This window comes from Pseudorca crassidens, chromosome 11 (genome assembly GCF_039906515.1).
Source record: "Pseudorca crassidens isolate mPseCra1 chromosome 11, mPseCra1.hap1, whole genome shotgun sequence".
Taxonomy (NCBI): domain Eukaryota; kingdom Metazoa; phylum Chordata; class Mammalia; order Artiodactyla; family Delphinidae; genus Pseudorca; species Pseudorca crassidens.
Window position 1 is genome coordinate 12,607,969 of NC_090306.1, and position 21,283 is coordinate 12,629,251.

At 40.9% G+C, this 21,283-nt stretch overlaps 1 protein-coding gene across 2 annotated transcripts in view; it reads left to right on the forward strand.

Annotated features, from left to right (window-relative positions):
• The window catches only part of DERA (deoxyribose-phosphate aldolase), a 121,981-nt gene extending 101,829 nt beyond the window's left edge, over positions 1-20,152 (forward strand). The window contains exons 7-9 of one of the 2 annotated variants that reach the window (XM_067695793.1): positions 6,205-6,317; positions 10,568-10,717; positions 11,023-20,152. In XM_067695793.1, the coding sequence (XP_067551894.1) occupies positions 6,205-6,317; positions 10,568-10,717; positions 11,023-11,079 (320 nt within the window). In that variant the 3' untranslated portion in view covers positions 11,080-20,152. The remainder of the gene's footprint in view (positions 1-6,204; positions 6,318-10,567; positions 10,718-11,022) is intronic. The other variant, XM_067695795.1, reaches the window with a different exon arrangement.
• The last annotated feature ends 1,131 nt before the right edge of the window (positions 20,153-21,283 follow it).

Consider the following 21,283-nt stretch of genomic DNA (forward strand, 5'->3'; position numbering starts at 1 on the left):
TGGCTCCCAAAGATAGGTTTACATCCTAATCCCCAGAACCTGTGACTATTACCTTTTTTGGGGGGGAAAAAAAGAGCCTTTGCAGATGTGTTTAAGGATTTTGAAATGAAGTTATTATTCCAGCTTATCCGAGTAGACTCAAAATGCCATCACATACGTCCTTATAAGAGAGAGGCAAAGGAATATTAAGCTCACACACAGAAGGGAAGGCAATGTGCAGGTGGAGACAGAGATTAGAGTGATGCAGCCAAGGAATGCTGGCAGCCATAAGAAGTTGCAGAGACAAGGAACATGTTCTCCTGAGAGCCTCCACAGGGAGGGCAGCCATACTCACACCTTGATTTTGGACTTCTGGCCTCCAGAACGGTGAGAGAATAAATTTCTTTTTCTCTAAGCTACCAAGTTTGTTATAATTTGTTACAACAGCCACAAGATATTAATACAGAAAGAAAGATATAAAACTGTTTTTCTCTGTAGATGACCTCCCTGTCTATGGAGAAAATCTCTCCAAAACAACAAACTCCTGAATTTACTAAGTGACTTTACCAACGTTTCGTGATACAAGATTAATATACAAAAATCTGTTTCTTTCCTGTTTACTGTAACGGGCAAACAGAATTTGAAATTTAAGAAAGCTACCATTTACAATAGTAATTCATAATTGACATAGTTGGTATAATCTAATCTAACAAAATATAATCTGTACTTGACCTGTACGCATACCCGTTAGATTGCCTAAAGTTCAAAAATTGACATCACCAATTGCCACTGAAGATGTAGAGCAACAGGAACTCTGATTCGTTACTGTTGGGAATGCAAAATGGTGTAGCTACATTGAAAGATAATCTGGTAGCTTTCTTCAAAGCCAAATATGGTCTTACTGTAAAATCTAGCAATTTCCCCCCAGTTATTTACCCAACTGATTTGAAAATTTATGCCCACACGAAAACCTGCATATGAATGTTTATAGCAACTTTATTCATATTTGCCCAAACTGAAGCAACCAAGATAGCCTTTAGTAGGTGAATAGATTAACAAATGGTGGAACAGTTATGCAATGGAATACTATTTATCAATAAAAAGAAATGAGCCAGGAAAAGACAGAAGTGAATGTTAAGTGCATGTTGCTAAGTGAAAGAAGCCAGTCTGAAAGGCTGCGTGATTCCAATTATATAACATTCTGGAAAAGGCAAAACTGTTGAGTTAGTAAAAAGTTCAGTGATTGCTGGAGTAAGGGGGAAATGAAAATGTGAAGCATAGGGGAATTTTTAGAGTGGTGGAAGTATTCTGTATGGTACTGTAAAGATGGATATATAACACTATACATTTTTCAAAACCACTAGAAGATTCACTACGCGTGAACCTTAATTATGCAAATGACCACAGCCATTTAGAGGGTCAGGGGATTCCAGGATGGAACGCGCACTGTGGCCAAAGAATCAAACTGTATTACACATGTACGAAACAGCCTCACTGAAGGAGGTGGGAGAAAAGGTGCTGAGCTACGTATCTTTATAAATGAATTTAGTCTATAAAGCTTAGAGGCCAGTGAAACTGCACGTTAGCACTAGACAGTCGTTGATGCAGTGGTTTTCCTTAATGGTGTGGTTAACAATTCAGAGAACACGATACATGCATACTGGATGTGCATTAAATAAATGGATCATGGATGGTGGGTGCCAGGTTCTCACCGTTGGGGTGGGAGTTTACAGATAAGCAAAGGGAGAGGGCTAGAACAATCCTTGTAATGGGTCAGAGTTGGAGACATCAGTATAACTCGTCTTTAGTTTAATATAGACGTAGATAGTTAAATATGGAATTGTAAATATATATGTATATATCAATGGGTTAGAATACACACACACATTTTTCCTTGCTCAGTCAGCTGAGAAGGCCTAAAAGCAAGACCCCTAGCAATACCAATGAGCACCTACCACCAAGATCTTAGTTTCAAACACTATTTTCCAATAAAAGGAAGCAGGGCTCTTTGGAGAAATGGCTTATTCTTGGACTGGGGTGGAAAACATATAAGACGAGCCTGGAGCATCTGGTAGTACCAGAAAGTAAGTGCTTAAAAAAACAAAAAATCCACATTATGGTGGTGTGTCAAAGGAAGACAGGAAGCAACTGAAAGAACTCCCAATGGCCAAACCTAGAGCCATTTGAGCAACAAAATAAATTAAGTAATATTGGATTATAAACCCAAGTAAAGAATAAATATCTTTGGGTCTATATTCATATAAATAAATGATTATAAATAAATGAATAAATGGAGAAGAGACAAGTCTCCCATGCAAAAACATCCAAAGAATGTATGTAGCTGCTCCTCCCTGAAGGAAGTGGCTTGCAGCTCCCATTCCTAAAGTGTGGGATACACACTAAGGACTTCTTTCCAAAGAGTACAGAATGGAAAATAGGAGGAAAGGAGTGACTTCACTGGAGAAACCTAGCAAGTACCACCTCCACCAGTGTTCAAGGTCAACTTCAACAGTGGGAAGTGATATTGTTAATATGTACCCTTGATGTGATGTGATGAAAATAGCACATTACCTCTGTGGTTTTCTTCCCCAAAAAACATGTAACCCCAGTGTAATCATGAGAAAAATGTCAGACAATGCCAGTTGACAGAAATTTTATGAAATACCTGACAAGTACTCCTTAAAATTGTCAAGGTCATCAAAATAAGGAAAGCCTAAGAAGCTGTCACAGCCAGGAGGAACCTATGGGGACATGACAAATGTATCATAGTATCCTGGATGAAATTGGATTCTGAGTAAAACTAAGGAAATCTAAATAAAGTATTATTTATCTAAATAAAGTATTATTTTGGTTTTAATAATACATCAATATTGGTTCATTAATTATAACAAATGTACCATACTGATATAAGTTGCTAATAATAGGGGAAACTGAGTGTGGGGTATATGGGAACTCTCTGTCATGTCCTCGAAATGTTGCTGTAGATCTAAATCTGTTCTGAACTTAAAATAAATAAATAAAATGATATTTTCTTCTACGCCACCTGCCCAATTTTGTTACTGGGACTGGAATGAAACCCCAAACTGTCTTCCTTTTCCCCATTAGTCAGTTAAACATGGAAAATATTATAATTTGCTTTTTCTTGGTAACTGTGGCTACCCACCCATCCACCCATCCACCCATCCACCCATCCACCCATCCAAAATTTATTAAGCTTCTCATGTGTGTCACGCTCTGGGGATACAGAAGTGCACAGGAAAGGTATAGCACCTGTCTTCAAACAATACAGTCAAGAAAGGGGCACAAACAATGTATAGGCCACCATTACAGCTCCGGGGCTGCTATCGCTACCACGGTAGGTGTTTTCTTCTAGGTGTATTAGGAAGACAGTCTCCTCCGTAAGGGAGTTTGGCTCTTTTGGTTAACTTTAGATGGTGTGATTTTTAAGTGACCGTACCTTTTTTTTAGGCCTCTAAATATGGCCTTGGTCTTCTGTCTTAATAATCTTCTCTTCTGAGATGCTTAGAAGAATTCAGATAGATCCAGTGTTGTACCCAAAAGCCTTCTAGTGAATCAGAAGACAGTGTCACCTGTTAGGAAAACACATCATGGTTGCAGTGTGAATTTTTTAGTAATGTTCCTCTCACCTCTTACATCTGTTTGCGGACTTTCATTTCTTCTCTTTGCTTGTTATTTCTGATGTTGTAGGTGCCAGGCATTGGTCGTGGAGTCCCATTTATTCACTCATTCATCACCTTAGCACATGCCTACCTCAGGGCCTTTGCATTTGCTGTTTCCCTGCTTGTGGTGCTCTTTTCACAGAGTCCCTTCATCAGTCTCTGAATTTTACTCATCAGAGGTGCCTTTATGGTGACGATTTAAATACAGCTACCTCTCCCCAAATCTGTCACTCTCTTTCTCGTTATGTTGCATTATTTTTCTTCACCACACTTCACCTGGCCTTTGTTACATAGTTCTGTGTTTATTGTCTTTTTCTTCTAGAGAATCTAGTCACAAGGGCAAGAACTTGGTTTTGTGTCATGATCTGTTCCCAGCATGTAGAACGGCATCCAGCACATAGAAAGCGCTCAGTGAGTACTTCTTGAATGAATGCAGGCATGACAGGCACATCTCCATTTCCCCAAACGGGCCTACAGGCCCAAAGGAAAGAAGGCTTCCAGTGACCTGCTTGGATAGATCAGAATTCCTGTGGTTCTTACACAGGTTGCAGCCCTACCTAGGTCTTTGCTCCATTTCTGTTTGTATAACACTTGACAGTTTTCACAGTCTTTTCACAGAGATTGTCTCTTTTGATTCTTTGTGTAACACTATGAAGCAAGTAAGAATTTCCAGACATGTTTTATAAATGAGAAAGGTTAGGCGATGGAATTTGCAAGGTAAATACAGTATCTGGCAGAGCTGGAAACCAGATTTCCTGACCTCTGGCTCACCAAGTGATTACCCAGGATTTATGTTTCCTCTATACCTGCTCATAGCATGTATGCTTTTGAGGGAAAGGGCTTGAATGATATGTGTTTATATTTCCCACTGTGCCTTTCACACAGTGTGCTTGCTGAAGGTGTGCTGATTTGAACCTTTCTATCCACAGGGTAGTCCTGGGCGTGTCTTTTGCAGTTGAAACCAGAGGGGAGAGTTTTGGCCACTTCTTGTCTCCACTTCTTTTGACCATTTCTTTGACAGACCTGGGAGAATCTCAGAGATTAGTCTTACGTAGGGTTCCACAGATTTTGTGTGCGAGGGCCATGCACTGGCCCAGGAATCACCTAGGAACCTTGTTTCTGTTCAGATTATGATTCAGTTGGTCTGGTGTAGGGCCTGAGAGTCTACGTTTTATTTGTTTATTTTTTAAACAAACTTTTTAAAAAAATTTATTTTATTTAATTTACTTGTTAATTTTTGGCTGCGATGGGTCTTCGTTGCTGTGTGCGGGCTTTCTCTAGTTGCAGCGAGCGAGGGCTACTTGTCAATGCAGTGCACGGGCTTCTCGTAGCGGTGCCTTCTCGTTGCTGAGCATGGGCTCTAGGCACGCAGGCTTCAGTAGTTGTGGCACGTGGGCTCAGTAGTTGTGGCGCACGGGCTTATTTGCTCCGCGGCATGTGGGATCTTCCTGGACCAGGGATTGAACCTGTGTCCCCTGCATTGGCAGGTGGATTCTTAACCACTGCGCCACCAGGGAAGTCTGAGAGTCTACGTTTTAAACACGTTCCCTGGTAGTGCCTGTGCTGCTGATCTGTGGTCTGCACGGAGCATTGTGAGGATGGTTCACCACCTGAAGGATGGAGTCTGTGTTTGGCTGTCTGACTGTGTGACCCTCAGTAAGTTTCTTAGAGACTCTATAGCACATGGCTTAAGCTATATTGCTTTGGTTAGAATTCTACCTACCCCCTGCCCTTACTGTGTGACCTCAAGCAAGTTACTTTACACTTCTGTGCCTTAATTTCCTCTTTAAAAATGGGGATCATATTAGTACTTACACAGTTATTGTGAGGATCGGTTGAGTCAGTACTTACAAAGCACCTAGAATAGTGCATAGTGCACGGCACTCAGTGACTCTTAACTATTATTATCCTCTCTTTGTCTCCTTGTGCTATTTTGTTTTGGGTTTCTATTCTGCAGAAACCTACATCAATAGGTTTAAGATACATTTAAGAGACAAAATATTTGCAAGTTGAAAATGCATGGTGTCTTTCATGAAAATCACAATCTGGTTGGAAGACAGAGCTTTCGTTAACGAACAATGCAGTAGGAATCAGCTAATGATGGTTCTCCTTGTGTTGTCACAGCTGTACTGTGTACTTTCTATCGCACGTAAGAATATGAGTAGGCCCTCCGGTTTTGTCGTAAAATGTTATGATATATGATGCTAAGCACAGGGCATGAAATTGTTTCTATTCCTCTCAGTTTTGCGTTAAATAAACCAACTTGGTTTTAATTGCTGATATGGAAATATAGAGACAAGAGCTCCAGAGATCAGTGAGAATCCATTTGGTGCCTAATTTAATCCATCGTATGGTCAGAGGAAAAAAAATGTGGACAGAATGATTTTAAAGAGAGATTTGGTTTTAGTTTTTCAAGTAATTGATGAAAAATAAAGTCGTGTTTCTCAGGAAAAAGAATTTACACAACTCGTTTCTTCCACTGACTCAAAAGTATAAAAAATAAGTTTTTTAATTAACATGGAGATTTTTCTTCCTTTTGTTTTAGGATCAGATTTTATTAAGACCTCTACTGGAAAAGAAACAGTAAATGCCACCTTCCCAGTGGCTATAGTCATGCTACGGGCCATTAGGGATTTCTTCTGGAAAACTGGAAACAAGGTATATTATTGCCAGCAAATCTTTCTTTGGAGTAAAGATAATGTTATTTACAATGCTCGTCACAGCCATGATAACTGTCTTTATAGGCATTATAGGCAGATGGTGTGAGTGCGTCACCTGTATTAAGATAAACGTTTAATTTACCTTTCACTACCAAAGCATACATTCGGGGGGAAACTGTGCGATTCACAGAAAGTGAGTATGAGTGTGGGCGTTAGGATGTGTGATCAAGGTGTAAACTCACCTTGTGTCCTTTTATTAACCGAAGACAATTTTATCACTGACGAGAGATTCCTAAATGCGTTCCTTAACGAACTAATTCTGCTGCAACACAGAAACTTTCTGGTAAGGCGTTGGCCAGAGAAAACAGGTTAATGCAGAAATTAAACTTCTTGAGGAATGGAAAGAATTGCAGAGTAACATTTATTGAATGATAAGCTGTGGTGGTGATATGAAAAGTATGCAATATAATGGGAAATAATCTTTTCCTGTCATTATTGAAGGACACACATAAATTGGTTTTTCTGTTAGGAAACCCCCGGTCCAGAAAAACTTATTACTTTTAATAATATGAGGTGAAGAGAAAATTCTCGAGGAGATGAACTTATTAAACAAAATAATGAAATGCTGTGAAACAGCAGGGAAAAGGTAGCTAGACGTTATATAGCTCTTGAATTAAATATCCACTTTTGCGTTTTATGGCAGCTGGAGGTGCTCTTTGGAAGACTGTTAAGCTGAGGAGGGTATATGGTCGCTTTTCGAAAAATAATACATATTTTTGAAACATGAATTTAAAAGGAAAAATGCGTATGAGGTGTTTTTTTTTTTTAAATGAGTTTGGATTTTCCTTTTCACTTCAAGTTGCTTGTTTAGCTGCAAATTATCTCAAAGGATTTTTTTTTTTAACATCATTGGCGAGAAAGGTAATTTTTATTTTTAAATGAGACTTTCCCTTCCTGAAAGGCATCTTTTAAAACCAATCTCTTGATTTCTGCTGAATAGAAACCCAAAAAAAGAACTTTAATCCTTTGCCAGCTGGTTGTGATGACTTTATATGTGACTGTATTTCAGTTTATTTTGGAATCGGAGACCTTTTTAAGAAGGTACCTGGGTTTGAGAGGAAAGGAACTCCTTGCAGCATTTGCTCCTTCAGAATACCTTCATACTTAGAAGAGTACAAATAGGATAAATACCTACACGGTGACCTACATGTGAAAGTTAACCCAACTTGAGTAACCTCTACTTGGTAGCCTTTCTGCAATGGTCCAAATTAAAAAAAAAAAAAAAAATTATAAGAAAAGCTGTAAGAATGAGAACTCCAGCTTTGGGCCCCCCAAATGAGACCACCACCACTCACTAGATCAGTGGTTCTTACTCTCAGCTAAAGAACATCCCAATAGATGGGAAGCTTTTTATACTTCCAGATGCCTGGGTCCTCACCCCGGCAGTCCTGGATCAGTCTTCAGGCATCTCTACATTTCATAAGCTCCATAGTTGGGGCTAAGATTCTCCAGTGGGGGCCCAAGTCCTGTTTTGTTTTCAGTAAACATTCATTGAGTCGTTACCTGTGTGCTATGTTAACCTATGTTAAGTGCTAGGGATACAAAAGTGAACATGCCCCTTCTCAAAAGAGCCCTTACACAAGAATTGCAATAAAAGTTTTAAGTGTTCAGTGTTCTAGATCAGGGTAGTGAGGGAGGAACATTTTGCTGTCTTTCATTACTTTCTTTTTAATTGTATCCCTCCTTTCCTCAGCTAATAAATAAAGTTCATCCTGGTTTTATTGAGAAACAGGTACAAGTCAATTCATATTCATCTTGATCACATTTGATTTCACATAGGACCTGTGTGTGTATCTGCAAATCAGGGGCATTTTTTTGGATGGTTGACAAGCTGCCCGGGCAGCCCTTAGACTGTGAAGCTTCCACATCATTGATTTAAGGGGTGTTTTAAAATGTGACAGGCCGCCTTCCAGACCATGATTAGTGTCACTCCTGAGAAGCAGAGGCTTGATATTTCAGAGCTGATTTCACTGCAGATTTATGTTTTCCATATTCTCTCCCTTAAAAAAAAAAAGGATAAACTTAACGCTAGAAACTGTCTTTCGAAACATTGCCAAATAGATTTGCTGACACAACTGAATTGTATAGAAAAATCTATATGCAGCACTGCCTAATTGACAGAAAATGCTCCTGTGATTAACGTGTATGCTAATATGAGCTAAAATTTATTCTTTTTTTTTTTGCCTCATCTCAATAAATAACCTGACTCTACCTATCTCCCCGTACTCCCCACACCTCCCCTCACTTTTTTTTTAATTGTTCTTTTGAAGAAATATCATTTTATTTTATTTTATTATTTATTTAATTTTTGGCTGCGTTGGGTCCTCGTTGCTGCATGCAGACTTTCTCTAGTTGCGGCGAGCGGGGGCTACTCTTCGCTGCGGTGCATGGGATTCTCATGGCGGTGGTTTCTCTTGTTGCAGAGCACAGGCTCCAGGCACGCAGGCTTCAGTAGTTGTGGCTCGCGGGCTCTAGAGCGCAGGCTCAGTAGTTGTGGCACACGGGCTTAGTTGCTCCGCAGCATGTGGGATCTTCCCGGATCAGGGATTAAACCCATGTCCCCTGCATTGGCAGGCGGCTTCTTAACCACTGCACCACCAGGGAAGTCCCTCCCCTCACTCTTACAGGGTCACTTGGGCTCCAGAGCGATAGGCAGATATGGTTCGAATCTCTGTACGGCTGTTGCTTAGCTGTGTGACGTGTGTCCGAGGCAGGGAAACCGGTTAGGAGGCTTCTCCCGATGTTCCAGTGAGGGCTGATGAGAGTCTAAACTAAAACAGTGGAAGGGAGAGTAGAGAGGAAAATACGTGTGGAGATAGACGAGTTCAGAGGGTGGGATCGGTGGGACTTGACTTGGTGGGTCACTGGATGTGATGTGAGGGACGTGGTGGAGTCCAGCTTATTAGGAGTTTCTGGGTTGGGTTTCCTGACCTAAAGCAAGTAGACCGCTAGCTATTTCTCCGCTAAAGCTGGGCTTATTGGAGATCAGCCATCATGGCGAGCCACATGCAAGTCCCTGCAGGGCAAGGAAAGAAGTATGCTTTATAGAGAGGAAAAGGAAGACAGCATATACTAAGCAAGGAGTCCGGGTCTTTTCATTGGCTGAGTCCTTTGCAGAAAAGGAGTCTTTCTTCTTCCTGTCAGGCTCTGTTATCCAGGAGTTAGAACCCCCGCTTCTGGTCTCCCGACTCTATTTAATCAAGGCTTCTGTTTAATCATTTTTTACAGGTTGATAATGGGACCATTCATTTATCGTGTCCCTTCTCTGGCATTCTGTTAGCAGTCGCCCCCTGCTGGTGCCACCTGTCAGAGCAGCCAAACTCTGAGTGGTCGAAGGCATGAGCTTTAGTTCTTGGGCTTTGGGTGTTTACTGTACCGGACAGTCAAGTTCTTGAGACAAGCATATCCAAATAAGCAGGTTTTACTGTATATAGGACACGTTTATCATTTTCGAATGGACCCAGGGACATCATTTGCAAACATCAGATATTGGCCGAATTGTGCCGTTTTGTGGTCACCTTCAGAGACTACTGAAGTGTAAAGGTCCCCTACACCGTCTTTTTCACCTGTGCTTTCTTAACTGTTTGGCTGCTCTACGTAACTTGGTCTACTTACAACTTAGAAAAAGAGTCCCTGCAGTTAAGTTGATTAAAGTAACTGTCACCTCTCCTTGCTGGTTGCTGCTAATTTGTTTAGTGTGGCCTCACTGAGTCTCTCCTCTTGTTTTAAACCCACATATGTCTCTTTTGCAGCTCAGGATGGAGGGCTGGAAGGTGTACATTTCTTCTGGCCTCCTGGTAGAAACGGAGAATGCATGGGCTTTTGTGATATGTTTTCCTGTTTATTGACACCTCTCTAGTTTATCCCAGGTTCACAGCTATGGTCTAGATGGTTGAGGTTTATGACTTTCCAGTAAGTGAAATGTTAATGAGGGTCATTAACTCTCTCATTAGTGTCTCAGAGGCAGTGACATTCTTCCCATTAATCTTGGAAAAGTCGTTTTGTAGTGTAAATGGGCATGAGTCAGTGCTCTAAGGTCTTTTGCGGGGGGCTGGGGGGAGGCGGGGGGACACGCGAAATAGGCTTTAGAAAAGAGAGGATGGAGACCCCGTATTAACACGGGACCAGTTTTTAAAGCAACCCAGTAACAATGCTAAGCATTGCTCTCTTTCCCACCTCCCCTTTTAGGTAGGCTTTAAGCCGGCAGGAGGCATCCGCAGCGCGAAGGACTCCCTTGCATGGCTCTCTCTCATAAAGGAGGAGCTAGGGGATGAGTGGCTGAAGCCAGAACTCTTTCGAATAGGTGCCAGCACTCTGCTCGTGGACATCGAGAGGCAGGTGAGGAGCAACCCGTTGTCCTTGGAACAAACTGACAAGTATTTTTGAGAAAGAAATAAAAAGGCACTTATTGGGTTGTGAGAACTGGAGATGGAAACTCATCTGATGACCTCGTTGTACACAGCCTCTGCCTTCTTCCAAGCAAACCTCCACCTCAATAGGTTGGATGGAGATTCTGCTGAGTACATAAGGTGGGGCTTTATAATGAAATGTTAACTAAAATTATTATGTAATACTGTAATTATTAATTGATATGTATAGTAATATAATAATTAATGACTAATTAAACTCTGCTTTCCCCACAGATTTACCATCACGTGACTGGAAGATACGCAGCTTATCATGATCTTCCCATGTCTTAAATCAGCGACGAATTCCAGAAAAGTCCTTTACCATTTTTCTGCGTGATTGCTAAAACTATTTCATTAAAAAAATGAGGGAATAGGTAACTGACTTTTTTCCCTTAAAATTTCCATTGAATTTAACTCAAAGAATGAAAGGGAAAAGCCAGGTACACACGTGGTGTGTACACACATGGTCCCCGTTTCAGGCATGTCTGAAATGGTCTTGATTACTAGAAGATCTCCATTGTTAATTTTGTGAAGGTGTTCTCTTAAGAACTCTGAGTAAATTGTTAATGATAGCTTTGACAACATTAAATTCTAAGGAAGCAAGAGGTTGACTTGCCCAAGAACCATGCTGTAGCAAAAGAAAATGCAGCACCCCTGAACCACTCTTGTTTTCTCACTGACTTCAAGATTCACTTACTCGGCACTAGTTTCCTGCCCTGAAAATCCGTCTTTAATTTTTGCAGCAGATACGCCCTTCTACTAATTGTTTTGCTAATGAAATTTCTGTCATTGTTATGTGAAACTATGGATATCATTGAAGTTTTTAATTAAAAAAATTCCTGTAGTTGTTTATTTTTAAAAAACCTTTCAATTGTAGTAATACATATTGAAAAGTTAATCCATTAAACATATAAAGAGGTTTTATCAATGACTTTCTAGTAGAGTCCTTGGGTATTTATCTCAGATAAAGCACCTCAGTACATTACTAATAAATACAACTTATGTCTGTATTCTGAAACTTTCTCTGATAGAGTGAATAGGGAAGAAACAGCAGACACTAACAGCACTTAGTATGTGCTAAGCTCCTTATGTATATCAATTTATTTCACCCTTATTTAATCTCTGTTACAGTAAGATTAGTACAGTAACGTTTTTAATCCTCACAACAGTCAGTACTGATGTTATCATCCTTTTATACAGATGAGGGACTGAGGCACAGAGAGCTTAAGCAACTTGCCAAAGGTCACAGAGCTCAGAATTAGCAGAGTCAAGAATCAAGCCGAGGCAGGCAGTCTGGCTCCTGAGTCTGTGCAGTCGCCCCAGGTATGTAAAACTGTCCCCTGGCACCCAAAGACCCATAGACAGAGCCCCCGGTCAGCTATGGGGAATGGTCATCTGCTTTGTGGGCTACCGGTTCCTTTACTGTCTCTCTCAACTGCCCACCTCCACCTTTTTGGCTTGCTAGCACCTCTGCCACATTATAGAACTTAAGTTTTCTTAAATGGTGATTTTCACGGAGAGCATCTTTTTCTTCCTCCCTGAACAAGTCTCCAGCTACTCATAAATGGAAAACTCTGGACTGAGGAGTTGGTTTTGGTTTCATCTTCTCATCTGCTGAATTCTAGCCCAGCCTCTTCCTCTTTCTAGCTTTGTGACATTAGTCCAGTCTATTCACATCTCTGGACCTCAGTTTCTTCATCTGTAAAATAAAGGGGTTGATGCAGATGATATCAAGATTCACTCAGAGTTCAATTTTTCTTACCTTAAAGATAATGATAACACATCCAAGAAAATGGTACATGGCTCTAAAGAGAAAACACTTTTGCAGCAATCTAAATTAGAATTTGCCTCTCAGTAGTCAATTAGGCACATCCCTCAGAGCACCTCTCTAACTGTGAGTGAAATGATTAAAAATAAGAGCAGAAAAGATATTCTGCTTTCCCCTCACACCCTAGCAGAAAGCGAACTTTTGACGCAGGCCTTTGGATGTGGTCAGCGGCTCTGAATGCCGTTTCCACCTTCATAACATGCTGGTCCACGTGCCCACCAGCACAATGGCCAGTCACCTTTGGAGAAGAAACTTTTCAGAAAAGTAATTACATTCCATCACCTTTGAAGCTATTCCAATTTCACAGGGGTTTCTGTTTTCCTCCCATTAAACCCAGCTGGTCATTTCAGTTGATCAAGTGAACAGGCATCATTATCTTCAGTTCTAATTTATATGAGGCGTCCACTGAAATTGACCTCTGCGGACAATTATAGATTCACATAGGAAATTAAGACCAGTGAGCCCCTCAAACCTATTAGAGGCTGATGAACATGGCCTGATCTAAAGGTAAGTAATCATATATTTGGGAGGACAGTTTATTCCAAGGACTATCAGACACTTCATCAGGAATGTCTGCCCCTTACTTGGCTCTTGAAATCAAATATAACACAGATGACTTTAACAGGAAGACAGTAGTAAATGTTGGTTGCCATGAAAACATAAGAGGAAGAGGTCATTTCTGAGGTGACCATGATTTACTACAAGCCGATTTGGATACTTCAGGACACGGGGACCAGATGCCTTATACAATCAGGAGATGAGTCACCCTATGCTGTGTTTAAAGCTTCTAAGTTAATGAAAGCAACCCCCAGCCCTTCTCACAGAAATTACTGCAGTTGTTCAATAGGCATATTTAAGCCTTAAAGATGTGTTAAACAACCAATCATATAGTTTAGGGGTCTAAAGAGACTTTAGAGAATATCTAGTTCTACGTTTTCATGAGAAAAGAAACCCAAAGTGGGGATGTCACTTATGCAAGGTCACACAGAAAGTCAGAGCTGAGCCCGGAACTTAGATCCCCCTCATGCCATGACGTATTTCACAGGACAGAGCCAGGGCTTTGGAATTAAAAGTGTCTTACTTGTTCATACACTGTGCCATACCAGATATTATGTTTGTTGTCATGTGAATTTCAGACTTTCAAGACTCAACTTTTGTCTCTAGTCATCTTCTAAATGGTGTCTTGGAGAAGACCAACCATCTAAATCTAACCGATAGTGTGGTTAATTTAATCTGTTAGACTTTCACAATTTTGGGTGATCTCAAGAATTGACTGTTTTTTGTTTTTTTAAAGAGAGTTGAATGTTACTTTGTGAGTTATTATTTTTAAAATTTTATTTATTTTTTGGCTGCGTTGGGTCTTTGTTGCTGCGCACGGGCTTTCTCTAGTTGCAGCGAGTGAGGGCTGTTCTTCGTTGCGGTGCGTGTGCTTCTCGTTGCGGTGGCTTCTCTTGTTGCGGAGCTCAGGCTCTAGGTGCGTGGGCTTCAGCAGTTGTAGCACGTGGGCTCAGTAGCCGTGGCTCACGGGGTCCAGAGTGCAGGCTCAGTAGTCGTGTCGCACGGGCTTAGTTGCTCCACGGCATGTGGGATCTTCCCAGACCAGGGCTCGAACCCGTGTCCCCTGCATTGGCAGGCGGATTCCTAACCACTGCGCCACCAGGGAAGTCCCTTTGCGGGTTATTTTTGTTTGTTTTGTTTTTAAGAAAAAAGAGGGAGCACTTATTTGAATTCTAGTTGGTCTACCAATGGAGAGAAAATGACTAGTGTAATCACAAAACAATTTTGTAATTACAGTATCTTTGCCTCATTCTGGATTGTTTCAGCACTAATGGGAAATATAGGCAAATTAGTTTGCATGAACTATAGCTTCTAAGGAGACCTGTGCAAAAACAGGAACTGTTACAATATCTATGTGGAAGGGCAGCCTCACAGTGACACAATGGAGTCTCCGTCCTAATTGAGCAGAACAGTGGCTATGTCACACACATATGTCTTAAACCAAATCAGTTTCTTTGGAAAAGTCAACTTACACTTCTAGTACAGACAAAACCAACACGAATTTTTCTTCCATCAACTTGATCCTTTTTTGACACAACATAAATAGGACCAGGATGCAGAGTTAGAAGAAGAAAGAATTTGAATAGATCCTACTTTCAAAGGAAATGAAACGTTATGCCCATTTTGGCACTAGGAAAAAGGTGTGAGGTGAAATCCATTTCTCATTTGTTTTCCTGATCGTGCTCAAGAGTCTTGCTTCCCAAAGGAAAATATATATTTTATAACCACCACCAAATGATCCTTTCCAGAAATGACCGCAGGTAACATCTGGCTGATATATAAAATACATAGTAAAAATAATCATTTTTAATTAACTAAACCCTGCTCAGGAGAGAGAGAGGAATGTCCATCTGGTCAGTTCTTATTTAATGGGGCAAATGAGGATTAGAATGTTTAATCCAATATATATGAAATACTTAGTGACCTTACGATGAACTAAAACTTTTTTTAAGAAGAGGAACGGGGTGAAGAGGAGGAATCAGAATATGTAGAAAGGACAGACCTAAAATTTGATTTTTTATTTTAGGAAGTACATCTCATACTGTAAAACATAGGTAGAATATAAGAAACCTAGGTTTTTTGGCGTTAATTTCTATGGTTCCGTGATAGAAAATGTGTTTCAATTAAACTGAACAGTCAAATGAGGTTATGTTTTACTCTAGCTTGACAAGGATGATGAGTTTTTAAAAAGTCTTAAATAAAGGTAAAAGGGACTGAGGTTATTTAGCCTGAGGAGAAGATTGAAGGGTACTTGATGTCTAACATTCCCCGGGAAAAGAAACTTCCCTATGGGATCTTAGTAAGCAAGAGTCCTGTATCCCCTCAATGAAGAAGAAATGAGTTTATGCTACATGTGAAGTTAAGCTAGTTCTAGGGAAGAACTCCTTTAATGCTCTGAAATGTGTAATTGAGAAGGTACATCTTGCTATTCCATCCTCAGAAGTAAGTTCTCCTTTGATTGGGGTGGTTTAGTTGTGCTGCCAAAGAAAGTGGTTCTCAAACTTCAGCGTAGAAAAGAAATACCAGGAGAGTTTATAACACAGAATTCTGGGCACCACCCCCAGAGCTTCCAATTCAGTAAAATTTTCATTTCCAAGAAATTCCCAGGTGATGTCGATGCTCTGATTCAGGAACCCCACTTTGAGAACCACTGTATGCAGCTCCTAGATTCCAAAGTAACTGTATCCGTTCAGTGGTAAAGTCCACCAGCAGCAGCCCTTCTTTATCATGAAACTCCAGGATAAATGTGTATACTTGATCGCTTTTCATAGCCAAGAACAAGAGAGGGAACAATGGAGGTAACATTATTCCTTAATCCTTTCACAGTAGACAGTGAACTTGATCACACTTCGGGCTTAAAAGCAAGCTTTGGAGATTAGCATTAAACTTTTTAGATGAGTTTAGAATCATCACCCATGAAATCTTCCAAAGGATTTCAGCAAGTCTGGATAGTAAGATTCAGCGGTATTTGATTTTACCTCTTAGGAATGCTTTAACTTTTGATGCTTCTCATATAACTGCACTTAAAACCAAGACCTATTTTAACAGAGCCCATTCTTTAACTTATATTTAAAACAGATATAATGTTCTAGGAGAGGGACATATCACAGATACTTGGTGTCTTAGTGTGAAGTTACTGTGTATACGTGATCTCTAGACTGGGAGCTAATGAAAACATTAGGTCCTTGGTCTTTTCAAGGTTAGTGGGTGTTTTAAATTTTTTTGTTTTTGGGTTTTTCTTGTTTGTTTGTTTTGTTTTTCAAATGTGTGTTCTGCCAGTACTATACATAGTCGGGCATTGTTCTTAGTTGTAAATAACAGAGCTCCCTGCTACCTAGATTGAGCAGAAAGTAAGGCTTTTTTTTTTTAATTGTATTTATTTATTTTATTTATGTTATTTTTGGCTGCGTTGGGTCTTTGTTGCTGCGCGCGGGCTTTCCTCTAGTTGCGGCGAGCAGGGGCTACTCTTCGTTGCAGTGCGTGGGTTTCTCATTGCGGTGGCTTCTCTTGTTGCAGAGCACGGGCTCTAAGCACGTGGGCTTCAGTAGTTGTGGCTTGCGGGCTCTAGAGTGCAGGCTCAGTAGTTGTGGCACACGGGCTTAGTTGCTCTGCAGCATGTGGGATCTTCCCGGACCAGGGCTCGAACCCATGTTCCCTGCATTGGCAGGTGGATTCTTAACCACTGTGCCACCATGGAAGCCCAGAAAGTAAGTATTTTTAAAGCATACTGAGTACCTTACAGAATATCTAGGAAGGCCAGATAGGCACAGAGACAGCCAGCTTGGAATAACACCCAAGACATTCTTTAGAACCACTCCAGTGGAAGCTCATTCCTACTACCTCTGGACACTTGAACCCAGAACCTCTGCCTTTGCCACCCCTGAAAGCTGAGACCCTCATTTATCCCAGTGGCCAAAGATGCTCTCTTGGTTGTCAAACTCTGGTGTGGTTGTGTCTGATGGTTGGAGCCTCAGTCACATGCCTGTTCTAGCTGTAAAGGAAACTGGAAAAGCAACTTTGACCTTTCTGTGGAGAAGTGGCCATAGTATTCCAAAGATGTCGGATGGTCACTAGTCATGATAGTTGTCAACTACAGTATAACAAGTTGGTACTGGAGGGATGGTTTGTGGTAGGGAAGGACTCATTCTCCTCAACTGTATTTTCACTTCCAGTCAGTCCCTAAAGCTAAACTCTGCAAAGTTGCCCCTTATCTGTTGGTCCCATACAACAGGTCTAAAGATGTCCTATGATGTCCTTTCTCACCAGCAATATATGACAGTGCCCCTCCCCCCAAATACTTAAACTTGTATTTCTTTAGACAGCTGTCTGTTGACTTCCTGACATGAGTAATGGTAAAATTAGTTTTTTCCACTTTCTCCCAAAGTCACCTGATGCTTGATGATTACATAATTTTTCATATCATATTCTTTAGACTTTGAGATGTATTTACAGGTCTATTTCATGATTTATCAGCTTCAATAATCTTTCAGTCCTCTGCTCTACCAGACGAGAAAATCATCACGTTGACATTACCACCCACCATCTGTCCTCTTCCCCTCCAGACCTTTGCTGTATTATTTCTACATCATTAGCGTTTATAACATTTAAATTCTGTTCTGTGACCATAATCGCCAAAATTGTTTTAGTTTTAGTCCTGCAGTTAAATGAGGTCAGTACTGAGGACCAGTATTCCATCTATCTGGGCTCTTCAAAGTTTGGCTTGTAGTAGTTTCTTCAGGAAGGGTTTGGGGTATATTCCCTGAGCTTTGCGAGTTCAAAAATGTTCATTTTCATTACTCTTTGATGACTGTTTGACTGTGCACAGTTCTTAAATCATGCGCTTTATGTCCCCGAGGACTTTGTACCACTGCTCCAATGTCTTCTGGCGTTAAACGTTGCTGTGGAAAGTAACATTCCGACTCAAACTTTTTGCCTCAGTGCACAACAGTTTTGTTTTTTTTTTTCCTTTCAATTCCAGTAACTTTACTAAAATGTGATGCAGTGTTGAATGTTTTGTGTCCGTTTTTCCTAGGGTTCAGCATGCCCTCTCAGTCTGTAGATTTGTGACATTTCTGGAAAGTTACTCTGAAGTATATCTTTAACTTTTTTCCTGTTTTGTTGTGTTTTTACCTATTCTTCAGGATACCAGTTATTGCATATGTTAAAACGTTTTTAATAGTCCTGTCTCACTATTATTTTTTTCTAATTCTTTTGGATTCCTTTTTTTCTACTTCTTTGAATTTTCTACTTCTTCTTTTTCCATTTCTGACATTCTTGTTTCTTTCCATGTTTTTAGCAGAATCTGGTTGCTGCCAGTGACATATTTGTTTCCTGGGCTCTGCCAAATCACATTTCACTTCCTGTCATCTTGCCACATCTTCCCTGAGCTCTTGTATATTTGATATGATCTCTTGCTTTATAGATATGGTAGCTTTATTTTGGTCTTTTTCTTTGTTTTTAAGTTTATGGCAATATGTTGGGCCCAAATTTTTATCTGCTGTATGGAAACATTTTTTCCTGGTGCATATCTGTCTTCCATTTTTTTTTTTTTTTTTTTTTTTTGCGGTACGCGGGCCTCTCACTGTTGTGGCCTCTCCCGTTGCGGAGCACAGGCTCCGGACGCGCAGGCTCAGCGGCCATGGCTCACAGGCCCAGCCGCTCCGCGGCATGTGGGATCTTCCCGGACCGGGGCATGAACCTGTGTCCCCTGCATCGGCAGGCGGACTCTCAACCACTGCGCCACCAGGGAAGTCCCTGTCTTCCATTTTATCTGGTTTTGTTCTCTTATTTTCTTGTAGTAGCTATGCAGAGATGCTCAGTTTTGAATGAGATGAGGTTTTTTTCTGGACCAGCTACTGGCAAGAGATTTGTGTGGGAGAGATGTCATGTCCAGGTTCTTCACAGACACATAAGTTCTTCATGACACAAGATGGTGTTTTTGAGTGAATTCTTTTGGCCTGAACTCTCCCTAGCCACCAGAGATCAATGACTTTCGGGCTACTCACATTGCATTCTTGTTCTCTGGTGCTGCCTCAACAACAGACTGCTTCCTGCAAATATGGGGATGCTGTATGATTTTTCTTTTAGACCTATCTCCTCTGCTTTCTTTTTTTTTTTTTGCGGTACACGGGCCTCTCACTGTTGTGGCCTCTCTCGTTGCGGAGCACAGGCTCCGGACGCGCAGGCTCAGCGGCCATGGCTCACGGGCCCAGCCGCTTCGCAGCATGTGGGATCTTCCCGGATCGGGGCACAAACCCACGTCCCCTGCATTGGCAGGTGGACTCTCAACCACTGTGCCACCAGGGAAGCCCTCCTCTGCTTTCTTTATGCCAAACTGGGTCCAGGAAAACTCCTGCTGACAGTCTGTGCACCTACCCCTGTTGATCCATAGAAGTTATGGATGGATATGCCACCTTCTTTGATCTGCTGCCTTTGTCTGAGGCCAAGGATTTGAAATTTGTATATGACTATTACATTTGAAGAGGAAGAGTTGTTAATTGTGTTTGGGATGAATACAAATTCTGGTTCACTTTGAAATCTGAACTCTAAAACTGAAAAGTGCTAAGAAATGGGAGTTGAAGTCGTAGCACCTGAGGCATCTAGTATTATTCACTATCTCACCCTTAGATAAAACATCTTCCCCATGAGAAGATGGAGGAGAATAATAAATCTGAACTTGGAAAGTGCCTGGCATGTAGAAGCCATTCAAAGGGTTCTAGTTCTCTGTTACCATGATGACACTACAAAAAAAGGTGGAAGATCACATGTGTGAAAATATACTATTTTGGTAAATACAAATCTGATGTTTTCGAGTATAAACGTGCCCCTTCTGCTCCAGTTCCTCCTACTGGGATCCTTGAAAACCATCACTAAGCAACATCAGAAGATTCAAAATCAGAAGCCATGTCTCACTCTTATGACCTACTGTAATGGCTGGTTTCTATCATTCTTATAATAAAATTATTGCCTTGTGTGTTTTTTATTTTTCCTTTTATGGCAGGCGGGTTTTGCGGGGAGGGAGAAGTAAGGGGTGGGGAGGGGTCTAGGCTAAGTACAGTTGGTCCTCTGTGTCCAGGGGTTCTGCCTCCCTGGATTCAACGAACTGTGGGTCAAAAATGTTAGGAAAAAAAGTACCAGAAAGTTCCAAAAAGCAAAACTTGAATTTGCCATGCACTGGCAACTACAGGCATACCTTGTTTTATTACACTTCACTTTATTGTGGTTCAAAGATACTGTGTTTTTTTACAAATTGAAGGTTTGTGGCAACCCTGTATCAAGAGAGTCTATCGGCACCATTTTTCCAACAACCTTTGCTCACTTTGGGTCTCTGTGTCACATTTTGGTAATCCTTGCAATATTTCAAACCCTCCACCAGAGAAAGATTAAGATTCGCTGAAGGCTCAGATGATGGTTAGCATTGTTTGGCAATAAAATATTTTTAAATTAAGGCATGTACGTTGTATTTTTATTTATTTATTTATTTATAAACATCTTTATTGGAGTACAATTGCTTTACAGTGGTGTGTTAGTTTCTGCTTTATAACAAAGTGAATCAGCTATACATATACATATATCCCCATATTAGACTTAATGCTATCACTGCACACTTAATAAACGGTGTGGTGTAAATATAACTTACATGCAGTGGGTAACCAAAAATGTTTGTGATCCACTTTACTGCAGTGTTTGCTTTATTGTGGTGGTCTGGAACGGAACCCACGGTACCTGAGGTATACCTGTATTTACATAGCATTTACATTGTATTCAGTATTATAAGTAGTCTAGGGCTGATTTAAAGTATACGGGAGGGTGTGTGTAGGTTATATGCAAACACGACACCATTTTACATAAGGGGCTTGAATATCCTCGGATTTTGGTATTCTGCGGGGGTCTGGGAACCAATCCTCTGTAGATCCGGAGGGACAAAGCAGAACTGGCAGGTCTCTTACCTGGAGTTTTGCAAATCTGGGACTTGAGAGTGGAGAGAAACCTGAGCGAAGAGGCTCTAACTGTGTGTCACCAAACACACCAGCCTAGGGTGGGTATAGGGAGCCAGATTTTAAAGTAAGAGGTCACGGAATAAGAAATTGGGGGTGTGCGGCAAACAGG